Source organism: Chrysemys picta, chromosome 4, assembly GCF_011386835.1.
Source record: "Chrysemys picta bellii isolate R12L10 chromosome 4, ASM1138683v2, whole genome shotgun sequence".
In the NCBI taxonomy this organism is placed as follows: domain Eukaryota; kingdom Metazoa; phylum Chordata; order Testudines; family Emydidae; genus Chrysemys; species Chrysemys picta.
The window spans coordinates 83,399,411-83,421,061 of record NC_088794.1 but is presented as its reverse complement, the minus strand read 5'-3'; the positions used below and the strand labels follow the sequence as shown (position 1 = coordinate 83,421,061).

The following is a 21,651-nucleotide window of genomic DNA, read 5'->3' as shown; positions in this document are numbered from 1 at the left end:
CCAAACGTGAGCTCAGTGTAACCACTGCAGTGACTGCTGGCTGAGCTTGCAGGCGTCCTGAACCGATCTCTCTGAGAGAGGTGACTTGGCCCATTCTTTGCAATGGGGGATTGACTCTGAAGCCAAAAGATGGTGATGTACATGTCAACGTTAGATATTACATTACTGATCATCTTAACAGAACCAGCCGGCATTTGTCATTGCGGGATGTAATGGCAGATGTTAGAGAGAAATACACAGCAGCTAGCTGCGGTCTAGGTGGATTCCTGTACTTCCCTCCCCTACATCTAAACTCTCCTCCGTCCTTGCCTAAAGCGGAGAAAGAAAAAGGAGTTGCATCCCACAGAACCGCCTCAATTGTTTCCTGGCCTCTTCCCAGCAACCAAAGCCTCCAGCTTGGGCCCCTGACGCTGGCTGTAATGCAGTCACTGCTCCTCAACACAGACCAGCAGTAGGAGGCAGCATAACATATGTGTATTGTAGTATCAAAAACATGAGATGCTGCCCTGATTGGACTGGGCTGGGGAGAGGGAGGGGGAGCAGGCTGAGGGACAGAGAGTGGGATAGGATTGGATGGGGAGAGGGATCCTGCAGAGGTCCCTGCTATGTACATATGTCAGATATGATGAGTTGCATGTGGGGGAGAGGTAACCTTCTGTTCTCCCCACAGCCTAAGGGAGAAGAGCTCTGATCAGGCCCCAGTCCCGCTGGTGGTCAGGGAAACCATTGCCTATCTGCGGGAGCATGGTGAGTGCATAAATGAAACCCTCAACCCAACCCAGTACCTTCTCCACCTACATGCAGGTGCCTTCTCCTCCCCTTCCTAATGCCAATCAGATCTTTATGAAACAGAAGGAAAATGACCATAGAACAATTTGGAGCCCAAATACGAGTGATTGAGCCAAGAAGAGAGATCCTGCTATGCCCTTCTTCCTGCACAGTATGTGGGTGTGAAGTTCCCCTCTGGTGTTATCTGGACTGATCATCTGCTAGGTCACTCCAATCCTTGACTCTGGGAGCCAGCCTTACCCTGCTCTGCTGTGAGAACCCCCACTCCCAGGCTGTTCACACACAGCCTCTGGCATGTAAGCTGTTCTTTGGATTGTGCCGCCGACTGACACTAGCCAATATCTCCGGTCCCAGACACAACCCTAGGAACCTCCGTCTTGCAGTGTCCAGTTATGCCCGCTGGACGCTGCAAGCTTATATGAGTTTGTCAATTTAACAAAGAAATTGATATGTATCAGGCTTGTTATCCCAAGGGGAGCCTCTGACACACTTCAAACCAAACGCACTGCTTCCGGCAGAATAAACAAACAGATTTATTAACTATAAAGATAGATTTTAAGTCAAAACGTAAGTCAGATTTGGTCAAATGAAATAAAATCAAAACGCATTATAAGCTGATCTTAACACTTTCAGTGCCCTTATAAACTAGATGCTTCTCACCACAGGCTGGCTGGTTGCTCTTTGGCCAGGCTCTCCCCTTTGATCAGCGCTTCAGTCGCTTGTGTGGTGTCTGTAGATGTAGGTGGAAGAGAGAGAGAGCATGGCAAATGTCTCTCCCTTTTATCATGTCCTTTCTTCTCTCTTGGCATTACCCCCAACCCCTTCCAAGTCAGGTGAGCGTTACCTCGTCACAGTTCCAAACTCACCAAAGGAAGTGGGGGTGACTCCCTTGAGAGTCTAACAGATTCTTTTGTCCGTTGTTCCTGTGAGGCTGGGCTGGGTTTGTTCGATCCATGCCCTGATGAGGTGTGAAAACTGCCTCTCTGCTCTTGGAGAGTTTTTGCCTGGGCTTGCTTTAAGCCATGAGGATACATTTTCAGCCTCATAACTATATACATGAAATTATAACCTATAACATTACTGTAACAATTATTATAACATCATTATAACAACCGTGCTCAGTGTGTCATGAGCCTTCCGAAGACACCCGACATGACAAATTTTGCCTTGGATACCACACAATCGCTTTACAAGGATGAACATGGGGGTGCTGGGTGTTGCCCCAAGGTACAGAGCGTCACACTGGGCATGGGCAGTGCTCTCTCCACAGCTGAGTGCAGAGGTTTCCTGTGCACATGGGAGAAGCTGGTGCTTTGACAGCCTTGCTGTGTGCTGTGGCTAGCTGGGAAGGGTCGGAGAGCTCCGGTGTGTGACAGGCCTGGTCTGAGCTCTCCCTTTCCTTCTGCTCTCTCTCCCCAGCTCTGACTAAAGAGGGGATTTTTCGGAGATCAGCTTCCACACAGATTGTCAAAGAGGTCCAACAAAAATACAACATGGGTAAGTGTCCCTCCTCGGAAGAGCCTTGCATCATGACCCCTCCACTTCCCCCAACTCCCACCTCCAAGTTAGAGTTCTCTGATCCTCACCCGTCCTGACACGCAGCCTCTGCTCCTCTGCACTGTTCCTGTTCTGGGGCTCTGCTCTCCTCAAGCTTCTGGCTCTGCACCCAGTGCTGGGGAATATGAGCTCCATCGAGACTACACAGGAGTGTGTGGACAAGTAGCTCTGGATCTAGGCTGGGATCCAATCAACTCATTCCACTGTGATCTGAAAGCCTGTTTGAACGCTGCGCTCCGTCCTGCTGGCCAAGGGGGACTGAACTTTGTCCGTAATCTGCCAGAGGAATTGTGTTTGAGCAGTGCAAAGCGCGAACCCCCCATCCCTGTTTCAGGAGAGGCTCCCTGAGGAGGTTCCCCACCTGCTCCCTGAGGAGCCGCTTCTGTTTCCCAGGGCTGGGCATGCTACCTTCCCATTGCTGCCCTGTAGAGTGAGACCAAGACCAGAAAAGACCCCTGTTTGGGGTGATGAGCCTTGGGGACATTGGGCTGGAATTGGCAGAGCTGTTGCTTCTGTCTTCTGGGCAAGTAAGTTACCTGCATCTCAAGTGAGTCTGGCCCCATGCTCGTCCCCAGGGAGTTTCTGCTTCAGAGCTGGGCTTTGACATCATGCTCTGCTCTGTTGGTCTGGAGGGAGTCCAGCCCCTTGCCCCTCTCCCTTATGGAGTGTGCTCCTGCTCTGATAGATGGGCTCTGAGCCTGTGCCTGCTCTCTGTCCTCAGGGATACAGGTGGATTTCCAGCAATACGAGGACATTCACCTTGCTGCCGTGATCCTCAAGACGTTCCTGCGGGAGCTGCCAGAGCCCCTGCTCACCTTTAGCCTCTACAACCACGTTGTCAACTTCCAGAGTGAGTTGGGGGCAAGAGGGCGCAGGCAACCAAAGTCTGAACTCCCTGATGGCAGGGATCTCCTCCAGGCTACCCCAGACACACAGCTACGCCCCCTGATCCCAGGCTGTGGCTCTGGTGCCTTTCCAAGTAATCCGGGCAGCATGGATGAGCCCCCATTGCCAAGGGAGTCTGCATGGGATGGGGAGGAGAGGGAGTCCTGCTTGGGGTACCCGTGCATTGTGAGCTGGGCTCCTATCAGAGGAGCCTCCCAATGTGAGTCAGGGTTGCCCTATTGCCTGGTGGGAGCTGGAGGTTCCCCCCCTTCATTGCCTGGTGGGAGCTAGGGTCTTGCTCACTTACTTACATGCCCCGTGTGTTTCCCTTTCAGACGTGGAGGAGTCGAATCGCGTGGATGTTGTTCGCAAAACCCTCCAGACCCTGCCCGAGGAAAACTACCAAGTGCTCTGTTTCCTGATGGCCTTCCTGGCAGAGGTTTGCTGCTCCACTTGGCTCTGAGGGGGTCTCCTCTGAGCTGACTACACCTGGGCCCAGCTCCATTACTGCCCGTTCCCTCCCTCCCCAACACATGCGCTGCCCAGCTGAGAGGGAGCGCGGCTTGAGCCAGGAAACCACCCTTCTTTATCCCCGTCCCCCTTCCCCAAGGTTTGGAACCGGCTCTGACTCGTCAGGCTCAGGTAGTTCCTCCCATTGGGGCTGGGGGCAGAGGGCAGGACGGCAGCTGAGACAGGGTGAAACTCCCATTAGTGCCGGTAAAGACCAAGAAACAGGTGTGTGGTGAGAACGGGATAGAAAATGAACTCCAGATCCTGCCCTATTGGACTTGCAGGGAGCTTCCCACTGCTATGGAACTGCTCTACTGAGCCAAGTCTATCCCCAGCGAAAGGGTCAGAGACACTCAGCCCCCGAATGCTTTGGGCATGTTGGATGACAGCACCCCCAGGTCAAGGTGTCTCTGTGTGGCCTGGAGGATGAGATGCCAGCTGGTGCAGAATGTGGCAGGGTGTCACTTGCCATCTCAAAAGCCCTGCAGGTGTTGGGGCCCTATATATCACCCAAGCCGTCCCTCCCTGACAGTTCCTGGGGGCCAGCGCGGGGCCCTGGACTCTATTCCCTGCCTCCCCCACCCCTTCCAGGCCTATCCTTCCCCTCCAGCTTTTCCAGGGTAGGGGAGGGTTGGGGTAATTTAGGGTCACGTCCACATTAATTTAGCTGATTATTTGGCGTGGGTTGGGAAATTAGGTGCAAACTGAACAGCAGAGGGTGGTTAGAGCATAGGCCTGGGCTCATGGCTGCTGGAATCCTTCTCCTGCTCTGCCTTTGTCATCTTCTGTATTGCAACGTCTCCTAGAGAGGCAGGTTCAGGGCCCAGCGAGAGACAAGATAGACAGTGTGAGAAAGGAAGGACTGTCATCCCCATTCACTGGTGGGGAACGGACACACAGAGACCAAGTGACTTGCCCAGGGTCCCACAGGGAGTCTGTGATGGAGCTGGGAATTTGAACCCAGGTCCCCTGAGGCCCAGTCAAGTGTCTTCATTGCAATCCTGCCTCTCCGTCCCGGGGGCCCTGTACTGCTTCATGTGCCTCAATTTCCCCTTCTAGGCTAGGCGCCTGAGCCCCCACCGTGCGGTTGTGAGGCACCAGGGAGGGCAGAGTGCTGATGCTGTTGTTGCTGCTCTGAGTCATTAGGGGTCCTCTCTCCCTCCCATGCAGGTCTCCGCTCACAGCGACGTAAACAAGATGACGAACACCAACCTGGCTGTGGTTTTTGGTCCAAACCTGCTGTGGGATAAGGATGTAGCCATCACCCTCAAGGCCATCAACCCCATCAACACCTTTACCAAGTTCCTGCTGGACCACCAGGGGGAGCTGTTCCAGGACATGGAGGCCTGAGCCAGGGCCCGTCCACACTAGCACACTGTGCCCACCTTCCCCCTCCCTCTTCCTACCTTGTCATGGAGCCGTGGCCAGGAGCCTCCAGCACAGAGGGTCCATTGGAGCTGCAGGCGCTGAGCTGAGTAAGGGCTGTGGAGATGGTGTGGGAGTGAGCAGGCAACCATTTGCCAGAAGTGGGGGAGAGGAGCTGGTCTCCGCATTCCTGGGAGCGGAGTCTTGTCCCCATGGCCATTCTGTGCAGTTCATCCCTGGCCATGCTGCTCTACTGGGGGCCGTTCCCTCCCTCCTTCCCCTCACGGGCTTCTTTCTGCCCTCCTCTCCTCCCCCCAGCAGCCCCTCTTCTGTGCAATGCCCCAAGATCCCAGCTCATTCCTCCTGCCTGCATCACCTGGGCAGGACTTGGCTCGAGTTGTGTGGCAGGAGGCTCCCTGTGCCAGCCCCTCCTCTCAGGAGCTGAGTGCAGTGTCCTGGCTCCCTGCCCCCACCCAGAGCAGATCAGGTTAGCCTTGTGCTTCAGGTGTTGGTGAGGACAGCACCAGCTGCTCCTGGGCTAACACCAACCCTGCCCTTGGCTCGCAGCAGGTGTGTGAAGGAGAAACTAACTCTCCGGGGGCTGGGCCATTGGGCCCTGCCAGAGACTCTGTGACTGAGGGGAGTTGGCTTAGCCCGCCCCTTGCTGACACTACTACCCCAGGGAGCTAGTAATGCCTCTCCATGGGGCGCTAGCACCCACTGCAGGTGCTGTTCACCTTCACTAACAGGGCTGTGGTGGGCATGGGGTGTGTGGCGTGTGGTAGCCCATGACTACTCAGCTCTGGCTCTAATGGTCCCCTTGACTTTGTCCTCGGCTCTTGGTGGGAGGGTTTCACTCCAGACACGGCCTCAGTGGGCATGCGCTGCCTGGGGATGCGAGGTCCCCTTTGTAATGCTCTGTGATCAGTGAGCTTGTTGGAACCATGCAGGGGACAAGTGCCCTGGTGGCATTTGACTCCCCACTGCCAAACCCCATAATTGACACTTCCCTTCCTCATGGCTGCAGCACAGGGACACTCCTGGGTGCCCTGTTTGTCTGCTGGCCAGCCCCTGACCCCGTCTGGTGAGTGGAATTTTTTCTAGCAAAAATGTAAGTCAGAATGTGGCCCAAAGGGAAGGGCCTGTGCATTGAGGCCAAACGTTAGCCAGTGAGCGAGGCCTGGATCGGAGGAACCTGCCCAGGTGCTGAGCTCTCGTGCCAAAGCCGCTAGGGCAGAACTGTGCCATGCAGCATGCCCCTAGCCTTTCAGGGGAGCTGCTTTGATGCACCCCTTATGAGCTAGGTGGGTAGGGAGGGAGCTGGCTCTCTACAGGCCAGGCTCAGGAACAGAGCAGGCCAGATCCCCTCCTGAGGCAGTTGCACTACAGTCACTGCCTCAGGGTTGATTTTAGTGTGTGGGGGATCTCCTCTGCCACATGCTAAAGTAACAGGGAGCTCCTGCCTTGGCCTGTGAGAGAGGAGCTTCCACACTGGAGCAAGACTCTCCGTTTCTAGCCTCACTCCCCAAGACCCATAATTCTTGTGCCCTGCTCCCCCAGGCCAGTCCTGGTCCCAGCTGCACCAGAGCAGTGGGGAAACATTGGGACCAAGCAGAGCTCGTTTTATAAAGTGGCAGTTGATCTGCTTTTAATAGGATTTTAACCTGCCCTAGAAACTGACCAAAGGCTGATACCCTGATTTAAAAATATGACAAACTGCTAATGAGCATCAACAACAGGAATGGGGTCTCCTCTGCGAGGCCCAGGAGCAGGGGCCCAGGATTGGCAAGAACTCTGTCAGTCCTGAAGTGCAGCCCAGGCCCAGCTCGGCAGCTCTAGCTATTGCCGATTGATTGACTGCTCTTGGGGTGACCCACAAAAGGGTGAGATGGGCAAGTGGAGGAGCGGAGAATTCTGAGGAGGGCTGGAGAACAGGCTGTGCCCAGCTTGGAGCCTCCCATCCCACCCTGGCTACTGAGTGAATCTCTCTCTGGGAGGTTGAAGGGCCCATGGTGGGGCGGGACCAGGCCTGGAGCTGGACGTGCTGCTGTGTGAGTTAAATTTCTGGGACATGAATGCCCTTTGCTGTGAATAAGTCCATAGTGATGGTTTGGGTGGGTCACAGAGGGCTTCTAGTTCACCTTGACTTCTGCTAGATCCAGCATGGAGGATGGATCTGCCATGGAAGCTTCTTGGGAAAGCTGGAGGGACTCAGTGCTCCTATTGAGGTCAGGGGGTGGGGCAATGTAGGAAGAGCCCTACACTTGCCCCATGAGTTTTGTTAGGCCATGCTTAGTGGGACACTATGGAAAGGGGTGTTGTCTGCGTGATCCCATATCACAGCTTCTGTCTCCCCACTCTAAAGGGAGCATCCCCTCCTGCATGTATTTCAGAGTGAAGCTAAGCTGGGTTTGCTGACGTTATCTGGGTCACAGCTAAATGTTCGTTGGCCTAGATCTCCCCAGAGGAAAGGAAAAACCTGCTGGTCTCCTTGGGAACAACCAGAATCTTAAGGCCAGTAGCCCAGAACAGAAATTCCTCATGGGCTGGGGCACAAGGACCTGGCTGCAGGCTCAGCCGCTGCTCCCTGCAGTGAGTTCCAGCTGGGAGCACTGAATCCTGATCTGCCTGATGTTGAAAAAAGCTGGGCTGGGCAGCCTAGGGGCAGGGGCAGGCTGAGGCTGCACTTGGGGAAGATATTTCCGTAGCCTCCCAGAGACACTTTAAAAAAAAAATTCTATGTAGTTAAAACTCCTGAGTTTATGGGCTTTCCTACTGAGTGTAACGGGACCTGCTGCAAATCCCTGTACTAGGGGATAACCCTGCTCCTGGGGCAGAGCCCTGCATAGGGAAGGGAGTGGACTTGGAGAAGTCTGTTGGTACTGCAGATGGTGGGAATGGGCTCGCATGGTCTTGGGAGCACTCCAGTGTAAATATTCCCATTCCTTTACCCACCCCCTGCCTGCTCCCCCAGCGCTGCCAAGAGGCACAGCAGCGCTGGCTACTTTCCTTCTGCAATTTATGCTTCGGGATGCCTTTTATGAAGATACTACTCTTGTGGCTTGTGTGTGAAGCTGTGGCCTGGGCCTGACTGCAGCCCTTGGCTTCCCACGCTGAGTGGCAGGTGGGCAACCGAGTCCACGTCTCTGCCAACTAACTCAGGACTGAATTGCCTTCCTAGTCTGTCTGCCTCCTTGGGTGTATGGCTTGAGGCAGAGCTGGGGGGGAGGCAGCATGCAGGAGCTGGAGTGGCTAGAGGACCAACCTTGGCCCAAGAGACTAGGCTCTAGTCCTTGCTGCCTGTAAGAGGTGGTTGGTAGCATGTTAGGGACCCATGGTTACTCTGTGTATTTGTCTCCCATAATGTGTCTTACTCCTGGGTACAGCCGCCCAAGAGCCCCTTCCCCAGCGTGGCTTCCATAATAAATAGTGGCCACAGTGGCCCTTTGAGGATTACATGTTTTGTCTCCTCTCTGTGCCCTGCTCTGCAGCACCCAACTTCCCTCCTCCCCTCATTCCAGTGGTGTCTGAGCGGCCTGTGAGCGCACACTCCACAACTGGCCCCAACTGTCAGCCCTCTCTTTGTCTCTTCTGGAACCAGAGCCTTTGGGTGATGCAGATGAGGGCAAGGTCAATTTGATGCCTTATGGTAACCCCTCTGCTAACTCAGCAGAGACTTCTGAGGGCCAAACTAGCCCCTGGTTGCTCTTTCAAGCAGTGGTGCTCTAGTGCAATTTACAGCTTTGCTTTTTGTTGCTGGTGTTCCCTGCCTTCTCTCCAGTTGATGTTCAGCAGGCACAGGGCTGGGGTTTTTACTGTGACATTAATTCACATCCATGTTTATTGACTTCTACACTGCACCGATCTTGTATTTCACAGTTTGCACTTTTTGTATTTCAATAAAAACCAAAACTCAGCCCCAGAACATGGTGTATTTGTCTGAGCTGCAGCCTCTGGGGCTGATCTACAAGAGAAAGCAGAATGGCTGGTTACTCACCTAGCTACAACTGAGCAGAGGGCAGAGCTGTGCATGGTATATCCTCCTTGTGCCTCTCCATGGAATGTGCACACACTTATGGACAGGAGCCATCTGCTAGGCCACTTGCTTCTAGATCCACAAAGGGGACTCAGGCACTGCACTACAACACCTAACTTTAGGCACCCTCCTGCCCCTGAAATCCTGGTTAGGCGCCAGATTCCCTATGTTGTGCAGTGGGAGAGTTGGGTGCCTAAGAACAGGATTCACAAAAGCCAGAGGGCTGTGCAGAGAACTGCCTAAACTAGCCAGTAGGAATTATCAAGGAGAGAGGTGGGGCCTCAAAAGGTAGTTATGTGCCTTCCTTCACTTGGGACTCAGAGCTGGGCCCCCTTTCCTGGTGATAGAGCTAATTGGGCTTAAGTGCTGCTGCAGCCCCCCTTTATTCCAACAGCCCAGGGCTTAGAGCACTCCCTCCCTGCAGGCCTCCCGGACCTGAGCAGGAAGGGAAGGGGATCGGCTTTATAATCCAGCTGCCCTTACTCTGAAGTTGGATTCTTTTCCATTCTCACCTCAGTAGGGCCTAGCCTGTAAAGCTGAGGAGCTCAGGACAGTATGTGCCCAATTTGCCTAAACTGAACTACATGTGCTGCTGTCCTTGGAAGGGGGTGATTAAACAAGGGCTAGTGGAGGGATCTAGAAATACCCCATCTCATTTGCCATTTACAGATTCACCCCCTGTGCAGCACACCTTCCTGTTTGAATCGCCAGCCCCTTAGCATTTGGTGAGTCACAGCTTCACCACTGGCCCTCAGGTCCACTCCCTTTCTGGACAGGTACATCCCCCAAGCTAGATAGGTCAGCTGACCGTGTGACCCAAGTTCACTTTGGATCCAGCCCTGAAAGGCCAGGACAGTAAGTTCTGTGCTTTTCACAGACACAGTTTGCTATAAGCACAGAGGGTCCAGGGCCAGCCCCCATTTCAGGCTGGTTGAGGGTCTGCCCCTCTAGGCAGTTCTAGAAGGCAAAAGTGGCAACCACACAGGAATCTTAATGACTGTCATGAGGGGTTGGTTACTAGCTATGCACACCAAGTTCTTCCCTGACCACTAAAGAACAGACCAGAAGAACAGTGAGCACATGGACAGGGCGCTTCTACCACCTCTGTGGCTACTCTTTTGCTCCAGCGCTTAGTAACCAACCCCCCCAAGCTGATCATTACGATTTCAGAGGGAAGGATCTTTGCTCCTAAACTGGCAGGTCAGACGGGAGCTAGGACAGCAGCAAATTTATTAAAGCTAATGTTAAAATTATATAATATACAGGTTACGAAAAGAGTGTCTGTGCATCTGGGTATAGTGCTTAGCTTATCAAAAGTTTGGTTTAAAAGTCAGAAGATACATATAGTGCATAATCTGAAACAACCCAAATTTAGGTGAATAAATTAGCAATACAGTTTAGATTTTAGCATCCAAATATTGGGGTACACTTATGAAAAGTTATCCAGAGAGTTGGTTGTAGAAAGCAAATATAGCAGTCAGTGTAGATTACCCCCCAGTAATTGAGCACCTAGGAGACACTGTCCCTCAGTAAATACAGTTCAGCGGAGAGGTATTTCAGATACTCTCCAATTTTGCTTCTCAGCGGCGCTCCAGCTCCTCTCCTGGTACTGCCGATGTCTGGTGATGTGTTCCCTCGACCACCTGCTGGTGTCTGACATTACTACATGAATCCTCACACCAGAGAAATACGAGCAAGGGGAAGAATCTTCTTAACAGCCCTCTTTGCTCAGTTCTTTGAGGGGAGTGAGACTTTCTGCACAGGGTAGGAACTGAGCACCTGGGAGGGTTTGGGATACGTGACGTGTCAGGGACATGCAGCTGAAGTCTGGTGAATGGGCTCCTGAGGTGGTTGTCTGTGCTTCTTCACCCACTGCTGCTTGAGCTGCCCTGGCCAGCCTATGGCAGCAGCTGTGTAGCCAGGCAGTGCATTGGCCAGGCTTAGGGACACAGTACAAAGGCACCTTTCTTGTAGGTGGCAACTCTGGCCTCCAGGCTGGATCTCAGGGCCAGCAGCAGTGGAGCAGGCCATGATGTAGAGCAGACCCCTGACCTGTAAGGGAAGGGGGGCATGGGGCTGAAGCAGTGTGTCACCTTCCCAACATGAGTGAAACGGCTACAAGGCCGACGCTCTTACCCAGGGGACCTTTGGCTTATGCCCACTCAGTCCTCTCCCCTCTCCTTTAGGATGCAACCTCACAGGTGGCTGATACACGGGAGCTCATGATGAGCCTCTTGAAGGGCCATAGGAATACAGCTCTTGTAAGGAGTTGGAGGGGAACCCACCCGCCACACTCCTTGCACCTGCAGAAGGGGACCTGACCTGCAGAGGGGGCGCTGTTCCACACACAATGTCCTACATCTCTACTGCCCCCAGGAGCACTCACACCTGCTAACCTTGTCAAGGCTGCTGAAGGGATTGTACCCCTGCTATTTCCACTGATGTAGAAGGCAACTGTCCCCTCAGTGAGGTTCAGGGCTCTCTTCCCCAAGAACCGTCTTCTCCCAGAAGGGCTCCATGTAGGGCCAGCTGCACGCTATACGCTAGCACAGCCCCTTGGAGGTGAGGCCCCAATTCTTGTGAGCTGGCCTGGCAGCAAGACAGCAACATTTCATGCTCTTGGTACATTGCAGCCTGTCAATTGGAACATGACTTCCCGGCCCGCTGGGCCCCTGTTCAGGTCACTGGGTCTCCTGGGCAGAGTACGACAAACACTTATTACAGTACTGTGTAAGGGCCAACGAAGAGTAGGGGGCCCTTACAAACAGTCATAGACAGTCTGTGCCCTGAATCGCTTGCAATCAAAATACACTAGCCTGTGGGGGAGGGGTAGAACACAAGCAGAGCGAGTAATATGATAGTAACAAACAGCATGCTAGATCCATGCCTATTTTGTGGGGTTTTTTTGGTGTGTGGGTGTGGGTGTGGGGGGTAGGTTTACTCGGGGGGGGGGGAGGAAATCAGCTAACGTGGAAGGGATGGTGACAAGGCTCAAGTCAGGTGTGGTGTGAATTTAAGGTGAGGAGATTGAGGGATGGGGAGGGAGGGTTGGAACAAACAGCCCCTCAGCACAAGGCAGGCAGGCAGGCAAAGTCCAGTCAGAACTGTAGAAAGTTCTGGGAACGTCCAAAGTTTCCTGCTGTGGCTGCTTCTGCCCCTACTAGCTGGAGGCTACATTGGTGGGGAGGAGGCAGCAGCACCACTTCCTCCCTCTGGGGGTCTCTGTACCAGGGGAAGCCCAGTAGGTTTCATCACGTTTTGTGGTGCTTGAGCAGAACAGGAGAGAATTTGCCCAAAGCACTGAATGGGGCCTCTTGCGTTTTTCAAATACCATTTGGGTTCCTGGTCATTCCTGCAGGTGGTGCACCTCCACATTTCTCTGGGGATATGTTGGTTATGGTGGCACTAGCTGGGCTAGGAACTTGAAAGCAGATACCCAGATAGGGGCTGTTCGCACCAAACAGTGTGCCGATGAACCTTGTATTTCAACTTGTGCTTGTCAGACTCCCAGCAGAGAGAAACGTGAGTTTTCTGCCCCTGGCATGTCTATGGAGCAATCTCCACAGCAGTGTAGAACAACATGCTCAAAGCTATTCTGCTTGGCACACCATGGATGCAATTGCCAGCTTTGCTCTGATGGCAGGCGCTGTGGTGATAGAGGAAGCAGGCTAAATGCAGCTGGATTTTCTACTCCCAGCTGAAACTTAAAGTGCTGCCAGTCAAGCTTTTGTTTATGGAGAAGTCACAGCTAGAGAAGCAAGATAACATCTTTGTGCCCATACCCAGCCTCGGAATTCACTATTCAAGTGTAAGCATGTCGCTAAGAGGGATTTACAAGAGATAGGGACTCTCTTCCAAACAGCCCTTTGTCCAGTTCTAGCTCTAGATTTCTGTTCACCTATTCTACCCTGAGTTGTGCAACATGGGATGAAGCTGGCACCAGGACAATGTTTCTGTTCACACTGGCCGAATGAACAGTGCAGTCTGCACAAGACAGGATGCTGTGTCATTGCACAAACAAGGAACAGCATCCGAGCCATGATCCGCAAAAATTATCTGTGGATATCCACAGATATCCATGGATTTGCAGGGCTCTACACTGGGGGCCAGGCTGAGGCTCCAAGCATCCCCCCCAAGCCTGGTTGGGGAGAGCCGAGTGGGCAGCTGTAGAGAGCCCACATGGAGTCGTGGATCCTCCACCTGCCCTCGGCCGGGCGAGGAGCCTGGGGGGCGGGGACACGGTCAGGGGCCACACTCTCTCTCTCCCCCCCCCCCGCCCCACTGCAGGCAGGTGGAGGATCTGCGCGGCTCCCCAGCTGGGCTCCACACTGGCCTGGGGAGGGGGGGGGGGGAGGAGGAGGAACGGGGACATGTGGAGCTGCTCAGGGGCTGCTTGGGCCCCTCGCCCAGGGCAGGTGGAGTGTCCACCACAGCTCCTCACCCGGCGCTTACTGTGGCCGGGCTGCGGCTCCAAGCCACCCCCTCTCCCTGGCTGGAGCTGGGTTGGGGAGAGCTGCACTGGCAGCTGTGAGGAGCCGTGGTGGACCCTCCACCTGCCCTGGGCATGGGGCCCAAGCAGCCCCCGGCCCAGTGTCCCTGCCCAGGGCAGGTGAAGGATCCGTGCTGGTTCCTCTAAGCTGCCTGCCAGGCTCTTACTGTCAGAGCCCTGCGCAGATACAAAATTTGTATCCGCATCCGTGCTGCTATCCCCAGAAATGGTCCACGGATATAAAGCAGATATCTGCGGATTTGCACGGCTCTATCCATAACTTTCCTCATTGCATCCCATTCCACCTTCCAAAACAGCAGCTGGTAGGCATTAACCCTGCTCCTTCCTGCAGCTGTACCGACTGCTGCAGTTAAAATCTGGCTGTTGGAAGGGAAAGCCATAAGGGTGGGAAGGTCCCGGCATTGGAACCTGCAGAGTAATTCACAGAAGAATTGGATCAGCATGGCAAACAGGTCAGAGTTGCTTACATAAAAGATTTATTGGAAATTCTTTGAATACATGACGTGCCTTGGAGACTATTTCCAAAACAATGCAATTTAGTACCCTGCACCCAAAGCATTTGTAGGTCATCCGCTATGTACAAGCTGCCTTGACATAGCACAGGCCTCAGCAGATGGCTATTAAAATTATGACAATATTCATCATTAAACAAATTCTACAGCAGGCCACAGCATCAGTAGCTAGGTCCCTCTTGCAGAACTGCTTTGGGCCAATCATTTCTAATGCATTGATTAGACAGAGCTGAGCGCCTAGATTTTGGAATGGAGGTGTCAAAACTCTCAGGATTGCCCAGGAATAAGCACATCTCTCATCCCAAGAGAAACCCTTTATTGCTGTAGCTATCCAGCTATACCCTATCAACCCAGGTGGGCAGATTTCCACTGGGTGGCATTAAACAAACATGGTTGCTACACAGAAGTTCTGCTTTGTGAGATGCAGGAGCTGCGATCTTGTTAAAGTCACATGAACATGACTGAGCACAGACACTAGGCCCTGGAGGCTTTCTAGACAGAAACAGGAATGATGGCTTGCCTTCTGTGGATACCACAGCAGTTCAGTGTGAAGAAGAGGAGGAACTACAGAGTCAATGCTGCCTAGGGAAGGATCACCACCAGGAAGGTCTATTCTATTCTTCCTAGCAGGCACAATGCATGCCAGTAGTTTACTAATCTCTACGAATAACTTGACAGGAGAGCTCACCCAGGCATAGCCTGCAAGTTAAAGGTCAGAGTGCCAGAGTGTGTCCACATGCAACTTACTACAAGACTCCAGAGAATGACCAGCTGATTGGGGGAGGGGGAAATCAGGAGATCTGGGTTCTATTGCTGACTCTGCCATTTACTCACTGTGTGACCTTGGACAAATCCCTGACCCCATGTCTAGTTTCCACAGCTATACTGTGGGGATGCAGCTTACTTACCTCCCTCATAAGCAGGTTGTAGGGAGTATTCATCAAGTGCTTTGAAGCCCCCTAAGTCAGTGTTATTAATTGACAGGAATAGTGGGATTTTCACCTCCAGCATTTCCAATTCCATTTCACTGGGAGGCCTTTTAGCACTGGTGCAGACAGGTGAAGAGATTGGATTACTCCTTGCAAATCAAGGATTGATTCTTTTGATATGGGAGTTAGTTGGATTGGGGGGTGACCTGGGAGGGGGGAGTTCTTGCTGCTTCAAGTAGTTATAATACCCCTACCTGGTGCTTTAGAGCATACACTAAAACACTGCCACTGATCAAGCACAGCAAACACCTGTCAACTCAAGGGCTGGGAAAGCAAAAGAACATGTTACCATATTGGGAATCAGTTCAGGTCCTGAGCTCAATTCCTTGCTCTTGCAGCAGCACAGGGTGGAGGGCGGCAGAGGCCACGGGGTAACCCAAGGCTTGTGTCATTTTCTAGCAACCCTCCTTTTCAACCTAAGGAATTGTGCTGAGCTCTGGAGAAAACCACATCCAGCCTTTTTTGACCAGAAGCTAGTTACTCCACCAGTAGTAAGGAAACTAGCAAGGATCCTCAGAGTACAGAGAACTCCCACCACTCTATAGAAATATCGTCCGTGGATAGCAAGGGGGACTCGCAGGAGTCTCTTCAGTTACTCAGCCCAGTTACAGGTGGCTGAAGGGTGGAGAAAGTTGCATAAGCCCTACTCTGAGTTCCTGCTTAGTGCCATTACACAGCTTCTCCCTTCCTCACGTGAGACACAGGACGCACAACAACCAGATCAAACACAGAGCGCTGCCAGCCAATCACTACTTCATGGCTAGCTCATTACAAAAATAAACTTTTAGCTAATCATAAGCCAGCTGATTAAAAAGAGTACCATCAACTTTCCAAAAGTGTGCTTCTGTGAACAAGCTCCCTCCTGAATGGCTGAGGAACAGAACAAGTCCATTTCCCAAGCCTATCAGAACGTAGCTCTTCAGGAAGTCCCTGCCAGTCTGCTGCACCAACACGTGTGTGTTATTATATCAATGCCCAGACAGGTGTCATGGAAGAAAGTCCCCAGAACAGAACACTGTATTAGAGTAAATAAGTGTCTCTGAAAATAAATATCTTGGATTTTCCCTACCAAAGGCAGACTATTGTCATGGGACAGAGCTCCATGGCACAACTGCTGTCTGCAATGACAGGACCGAATGACCTGCACTTGTATGTGAAAACATAACTTTTTTTAATATAGGTTTCTTTAAAAGCAATAAATATTTCCTGTTTCTTATATATTAACCATAAAGCAGCAAGGTTTGCAGGGAAAAGGGACTAAGACTCCTAGTTACATAACCCTGGAGAAATAGAATTCCTATTCATATTTACAACTGCATTTCAAGAGCAGCGACTACAAATTTAACATACTCCCACTGTGCCACTTGCAGATGCACCAGTACAATCACATTCTGGGACCTTAGCATTGTGGTTTTCATACACTCAAGAAAATGTGGAAAGCCCTTCTGCATATCTTCTGTAGTTTCACATCTGTGATTCGGGCAGACAGGCCCAGCACAAGGCCCCAGAGAGAGAGTTGGTGCAAAGCCCCAGTTCCTTGGGAGCAGAAAATGAAGACATCTATAGGTGTCGCACAGTATAGTGCATGAGGTGGAAGTCTGCCTCATCCCCTTGTGCTCTGCAGTCCATGCGCTCACTGAAGACAGGATGAAATGCCCCATTTCTAAGAGCTGATGTCCTGCACTCAAGCCAGCTGAGTCTGCCACTGCACAGATCCTTTGTTCTGAGCCAAGGCTGTCTATACTCCAGTGCAATTGCGGATGCAAGGAAAAGATGGTCTGTGCCCCAGAAGCTAAATCTTGGGGAATTGTGATGCAAGAGGCTTTGCAGGGAGCATTTCTGGCAGCTTTCCATAAAACCCCTCCATACACACAACAAAGACTGAAGGGGAACTGGGTTACCTACAACAAAGCTTGATTTCTTTTGTCCCTATTGTAGTGTCAGAGATAAGTACTCAAATGCCAGTAGGAAAAGGGGTGCAAAACTATCCCGGGGCCTGGCTGAGGGGAGACTGACAGCTGAATCTGTACCCAGTATTGAGGAGGTGATCTGGCAAAGCCCACAAGATGCAGGGGGGGGAAATTGGACACAAAAGGGAGAGTGGCAGACAGACACTGTGGGCTTCCTCCTCCAGGTGCTCCAGAAGGACACTGCTGCTGCAATAAGAAAATAGCTTTACTGCAAAGTCTCTACAAAGGCATCAAACTCTTTGACGTTTTTCTCATGGACTGCCAGCTTCTCCGGTAACGAGTCCTGTGAAGGCAAAGAAAAACTCAGATCAGGACTCACTCACAGAAGGTGCATCAGCCTAAAGGAAGCTATAAAACAGTGGAAACGTATACGGTAAACTCTGGCCAAAGGTTTCTGCTTTGATTTGTGCTCTCCCTCCCTATACATGTGCCACTCCTAGCAGAAGCAGGATATCAGACAGGATCCAGCACATGAACCTGAGAAGGGCAGTTTGCCCAGTTTGTTTTTTCTACGGAAGCAGCAGGTGTGCCATAACCAGGACTGGTGCAATTCTTACAGCAGCTGCAGCACAATTACTTTGTCAAGCTATGTGAATAAAGTCACTCAGCTGTTATCACTAGGCATTATGGTTTTCCCAGGCAAAACCATGTTACAAAGTTGATGGGCCGGATACTGCATTCATCCAACAACATTCTCTCTGCCTTCATTGGGAGCTTTCTCTGAGTGAGGACTGCACAATGAAATCCAGCGTGCCACTAAACCAGATGTGGCAGAGGCAACATTCAGTTCTTAGATTTGGGTTCACCTACAGATTTGAACTATGACACGTTTGCCCCTCCGGGTAACAGGCAGCGGCACTCAGCTAGGAGATGAAACAGATGTTTCAAAGCTGCCACAGAGACTCAGTCATTTAATGGGAGAGCAAAGTAAAGGACTCGCTCACAAATGCAGCATGTGCAGTTAAAAAAAAAAATAAGGCACATTTCAGTTTACTCCAATTTTAGGCTCCAGGCTAATAGGTCTCACACACCAGATAGGATGGGACAGGGCTGGAATTAAGGCAGTATGTTTTCTCCCCAGAACCTTAGAGGATGGGTTATGCTCTTCTCCCAGACCTTATCAAACTCTTCCAGAAGAGACCTGACCTCCCAAATCACTCCTTTGCTGTGACTGGTCCTAATTCATATGGCCTTGAGCTTAGCAGATGCAGGAATGAGGGGGGAAGTTCAGGACTATTACAGTAGGGAATAGTCTTGGACAGTGGAAGAGTCCTGCAGCTGCAATGGCTTCTGGGAAGAGGATACCTGATGCAGCACACGGATACTGTTCCACACACATGTAGCACAAACCAACAACTCATCTAATATTCTCCATGGCAGCTGTACACATGCACTGAGAAGGAATCAGACTGAAAAGGTCTCACATCTGGTTCCTTCCAAAGGTTTCAGGTTCCGAGATGTACAGGCATGTTCAGCAGATTGACAAGGGACCCCTCTGGTAGGTGCCTCTGCTCTCTTATGGGTTGTTGGCTTGTTCAGGGAGCTAGGAGGAGGAGAGCATTGTGAGAACGTATGTCCCCCACACACCAAAATCCCATTTTCCCATACCAGATCCTCTGCCATGGACTGAGCCCCAATGTCAATGGAGAGGCTGCTGAGCTGAGGGGGGTTCTGAAACTCGCGGTAGAACGTCCCCAAGTCCATTGGGAGAATGTCATCTTTTGAGAATGCTGGTTTCTAGAATTAAAGATACAAACATTAATCCCCATTTAGAGTTCTGTCAGATTTCCCCCTTTGCTCTAGCCACAGACAGAGGTACCATCGGCTACCAGCAAACAACTCCACATTACAGCAATAAATCTAAGTCAAATAATTGAACAGCAGCATCACCTATATCCCTTGCCATGAAGAATTAGTCTTTCCCTGATGACTTCATGAGCACCTAAAGCAGAGTATTTCCCTACAATCTGTACTCTGCTTTAGGTGTATGGGACACAGGGAAAACCTGAAAACCTGAACCCAGGCCATGGTGGATAAAGGAGGAGGAAATAATATCCCAAGTTGTGGGTTTACGAATGTCAATGTCTTTACCATTTTTAAGGATGCCCCGAGACCCTGTCCTTGATATGGGAGCACAATGACCCCTTGTTTGGAGAAATTCATCTATTTTAATTCAGCATCACACCAACATCTGCAGCCCACCCCAGATACAGGTGCTCTGTGAAAGTGCTAGCTTGGGCTGATAAAGGACTGCATGGACTTACAAAGTCAACCATGACAAAGTCATCATGTGTGTTCCCGGTGCTGCTGCCACTGGAGCCCTCTGAGTGCAAGCTGCCCTGTAGAGGAGACTCAATGTCTGGGGAGTCAGGAGGATTCACCTGCCCAAGAAACCAGAGTTCATCAGTTTCAGATCCTGTTAGTGAGCCCATCTGTGTGTTGGGCCAGCATGGGAAGAAGCATATTGACAATTACAAGGGCATGCAGACTGTAAGCACAGACTAGCAGGGGCTCTAAACCTGTAGCTGTTTCCATCTCTGGAAAGCCCAGACTCAGGCATAGAGGATGTTATTAGAAACCAAGCTGATGCAAGTAGCTAGTTCTTTGGTCAGAAGTGCATGCAAAGCTAAGGCCAGGAAGGATACATCTGCATTGCCTGATTCAAACTTGACACGCATAGCTGGCTCGCGGGGGCTGCTGGGGGGGTTGGGTTCTTACCATGGGGTCATTATCCTCCAGCTCAACATTCTTGGGAGCAAACATGGCGAAAGGAATGTCCAAGCTGGCCATGGTCACCTGGAGAGATTCAATGGGTAGAACCTCAGCACTTCAGTCAGATTATTTGCATATGCAGCATGCATCATCCCATTGCAAGGCTGTATGTCAGGATTTGAAACTTTGCCCCACCAAAGTCACACTGGCAACTTGACTGGAACCCAAGGGCTACACTTCGAGGGCATAACATCGGAGAGACTGCAGTCACCATCCCCTTTAATACACAGGTGTAGCCCGCAGAGCCTACAGGGCCCAGCATACAGTAAAGCACCACATACAGAGACCTGCTGTCCTTGCTAAAGTCTGGCCTCCCGTTTCCTCTGGCTGCCCTGGTAATGCAGCGCCTGGCCCCCTCTGTCCAGCAATGGAAAAGAGGAACAGTGGCATGAAGAAAAGTGCATCATGAGTCCACCTCAGAATGATCACTGCAAGTTACCTGATTAATGGGTTTGTTGACAAAGGCCCCCACCTTCCGGACAAAGATGGTCTCCAAGAGATCGTGTGGGGAGCCACTCTTCCCTTCGCTGCTGTTCGATACGGTTTCCGTGTCCTCACTGGGGGAGAAGGGTTGATGGCTCATTGCACATAAATAATTTAGACAAAACCACATTCTTTTGTCAAGATCCCCTTGGTTTTTTTTTTATGCCTTCTCCTAATGCTGTGAGGAAGGGGAGGGAGAAGCATCTCTGTTCTTGTCAGACAGTCTTACCCTTCAGCCATCAGTATGCAATAGAGCAGTGGTCTCCAACCTTTTTATGCCCAAGATCACTTTTTGAATTTAAGGGCAATCCAGGATCTACCCTGCCCCTTCCCCGAGGCCCTGTCCCTTCCCCAAAGTCCCACCCCACTCACTCGCTCTCCCCCACCCTTACTCACTTTCTCCAGGCTGGGGTAGGGGGTTGCAATTTGGGAAGGGGTGTGGGCTCTGGGCTAGGGCCGAGGGGTTCACAGTGTGGGAAGGGGCTCTGGGCTGGGGCAGAGTGTTGGGGTGCAGGAGGGGATGAGGTGCTGGCTCTGGGAAGGGGGTCAGGGCTAGGGGTTGGGGTGCAGGAGGGGGTATGGGGTGCTGGCTCCAGGAGGAGGCTCAGGGCTGGGGTACGGCCTCCCGCTGGGCAACATTAACCTCCGGCAGCTCCTGGTCAGCAGCGCAGCGAGGCGAAGCCAGGCTCCCTGCCTACCCTGGCCCCACTCCGCTCCCAGAAATGGCCAACATATCCCTGTGGCCTCTGGGAGGGAGTGGACGGCACATGGCTCCATGCAGCTCCCCGTTCCCGGCCAATGGGAGCTACGGGGGCGGTGCTTGCAGGCAGGAGCAGCACGCGGAGGGAGACCCCCGCTCCTGGGGGGTGTGCTGGCCGCTTCCAGGAGTGCACCACCAGAGATCGCAATCGACTGGGAAATCCTCTAGGATCGACCAGTCAATTAGGATGGACAAGTTGGTGACCACTGCAATAGAGACTGCAAGGCCGTGGAGCAGCTTTCTGCTTGGCTCTGCGAGGGAACCACCCCCATCAGTAGGGCAGAAAACCTCAGCCAGTCCTGAGGAAAGGCTGTTCAGAAGAGCTGCGTGGGAGGAGGGGGTTAATTTGAGAAATGGCAAGGATGCTCGAGCAGCTCTTGCCAATCACTATCACTCTTTCAGGAACACAGAATTCTTCCCTGTCAGGAGACAGGATCGGGAATCTGAACCCCATGCTCCTTCCCAGGCCCCACGAAGCCAGAGTAGTCCAATATCACAGCAGCTAGTGCTAAT

At 52.1% G+C, this 21,651-nt stretch overlaps 2 protein-coding genes and 1 long non-coding RNA gene across 30 annotated transcripts in view; 1 reads left to right on the top strand and 2 right to left on the bottom strand.

Moving 5' to 3' along the window:
- Positions 1 to 9,028, top strand: part of ARHGAP1 (Rho GTPase activating protein 1) — a 36,029-nt gene extending 27,001 nt beyond the window's left edge. For all 7 annotated transcript variants that reach the window (XM_008162626.3, XM_065595157.1, XM_042849231.2 and 4 more), the window contains exons 9-13: positions 671 to 747; positions 2,209 to 2,286; positions 3,068 to 3,196; positions 3,567 to 3,670; positions 4,912 to 9,028. In XM_008162626.3, coding sequence (XP_008160848.1) covers positions 671 to 747; positions 2,209 to 2,286; positions 3,068 to 3,196; positions 3,567 to 3,670; positions 4,912 to 5,091 — 568 coding nt within the window. In that variant the 3' untranslated portion in view covers positions 5,092 to 9,028. The remainder of the gene's footprint in view (positions 1 to 670; positions 748 to 2,208; positions 2,287 to 3,067; positions 3,197 to 3,566; positions 3,671 to 4,911) is intronic.
- A 1,244-nt stretch (positions 9,029 to 10,272) lies between these two features.
- On the bottom strand, positions 10,273 to 12,474 carry LOC135983411 (uncharacterized). Its single transcript, XR_010601028.1, has 2 exons — positions 11,539 to 12,474; positions 10,273 to 11,194 (listed from the first exon to the last, which is right to left on the bottom strand). It is a non-coding gene; the product is annotated as an uncharacterized LOC135983411 (long non-coding RNA).
- A 1,631-nt stretch (positions 12,475 to 14,105) lies between these two features.
- ATG13 (autophagy related 13) overlaps positions 14,106 to 21,651 on the bottom strand; it is a 47,857-nt gene continuing 40,311 nt past the window's right edge. For 9 of the 22 annotated variants that reach the window (XM_065595151.1, XM_065595153.1, XM_008162596.4 and 6 more), the window contains 5 exons: positions 20,335 to 20,452; positions 19,842 to 19,919; positions 19,388 to 19,504; positions 18,732 to 18,860; positions 14,106 to 17,406 (listed from right to left, as the gene is read on the bottom strand). In XM_065595151.1, coding sequence (XP_065451223.1) covers positions 17,329 to 17,406; positions 18,732 to 18,860; positions 19,388 to 19,504; positions 19,842 to 19,919; positions 20,335 to 20,452 — 520 coding nt within the window. In that variant the 3' untranslated portion in view covers positions 14,106 to 17,328. Of the gene's footprint in view, positions 17,407 to 18,547; positions 18,861 to 19,387; positions 19,556 to 19,841; positions 19,920 to 20,334; positions 20,453 to 21,651 lie in introns of all 22 variants that reach the window. The other 13 variants (XM_065595137.1, XM_065595142.1, XM_065595145.1 and 10 more) reach the window with 3 other exon arrangements.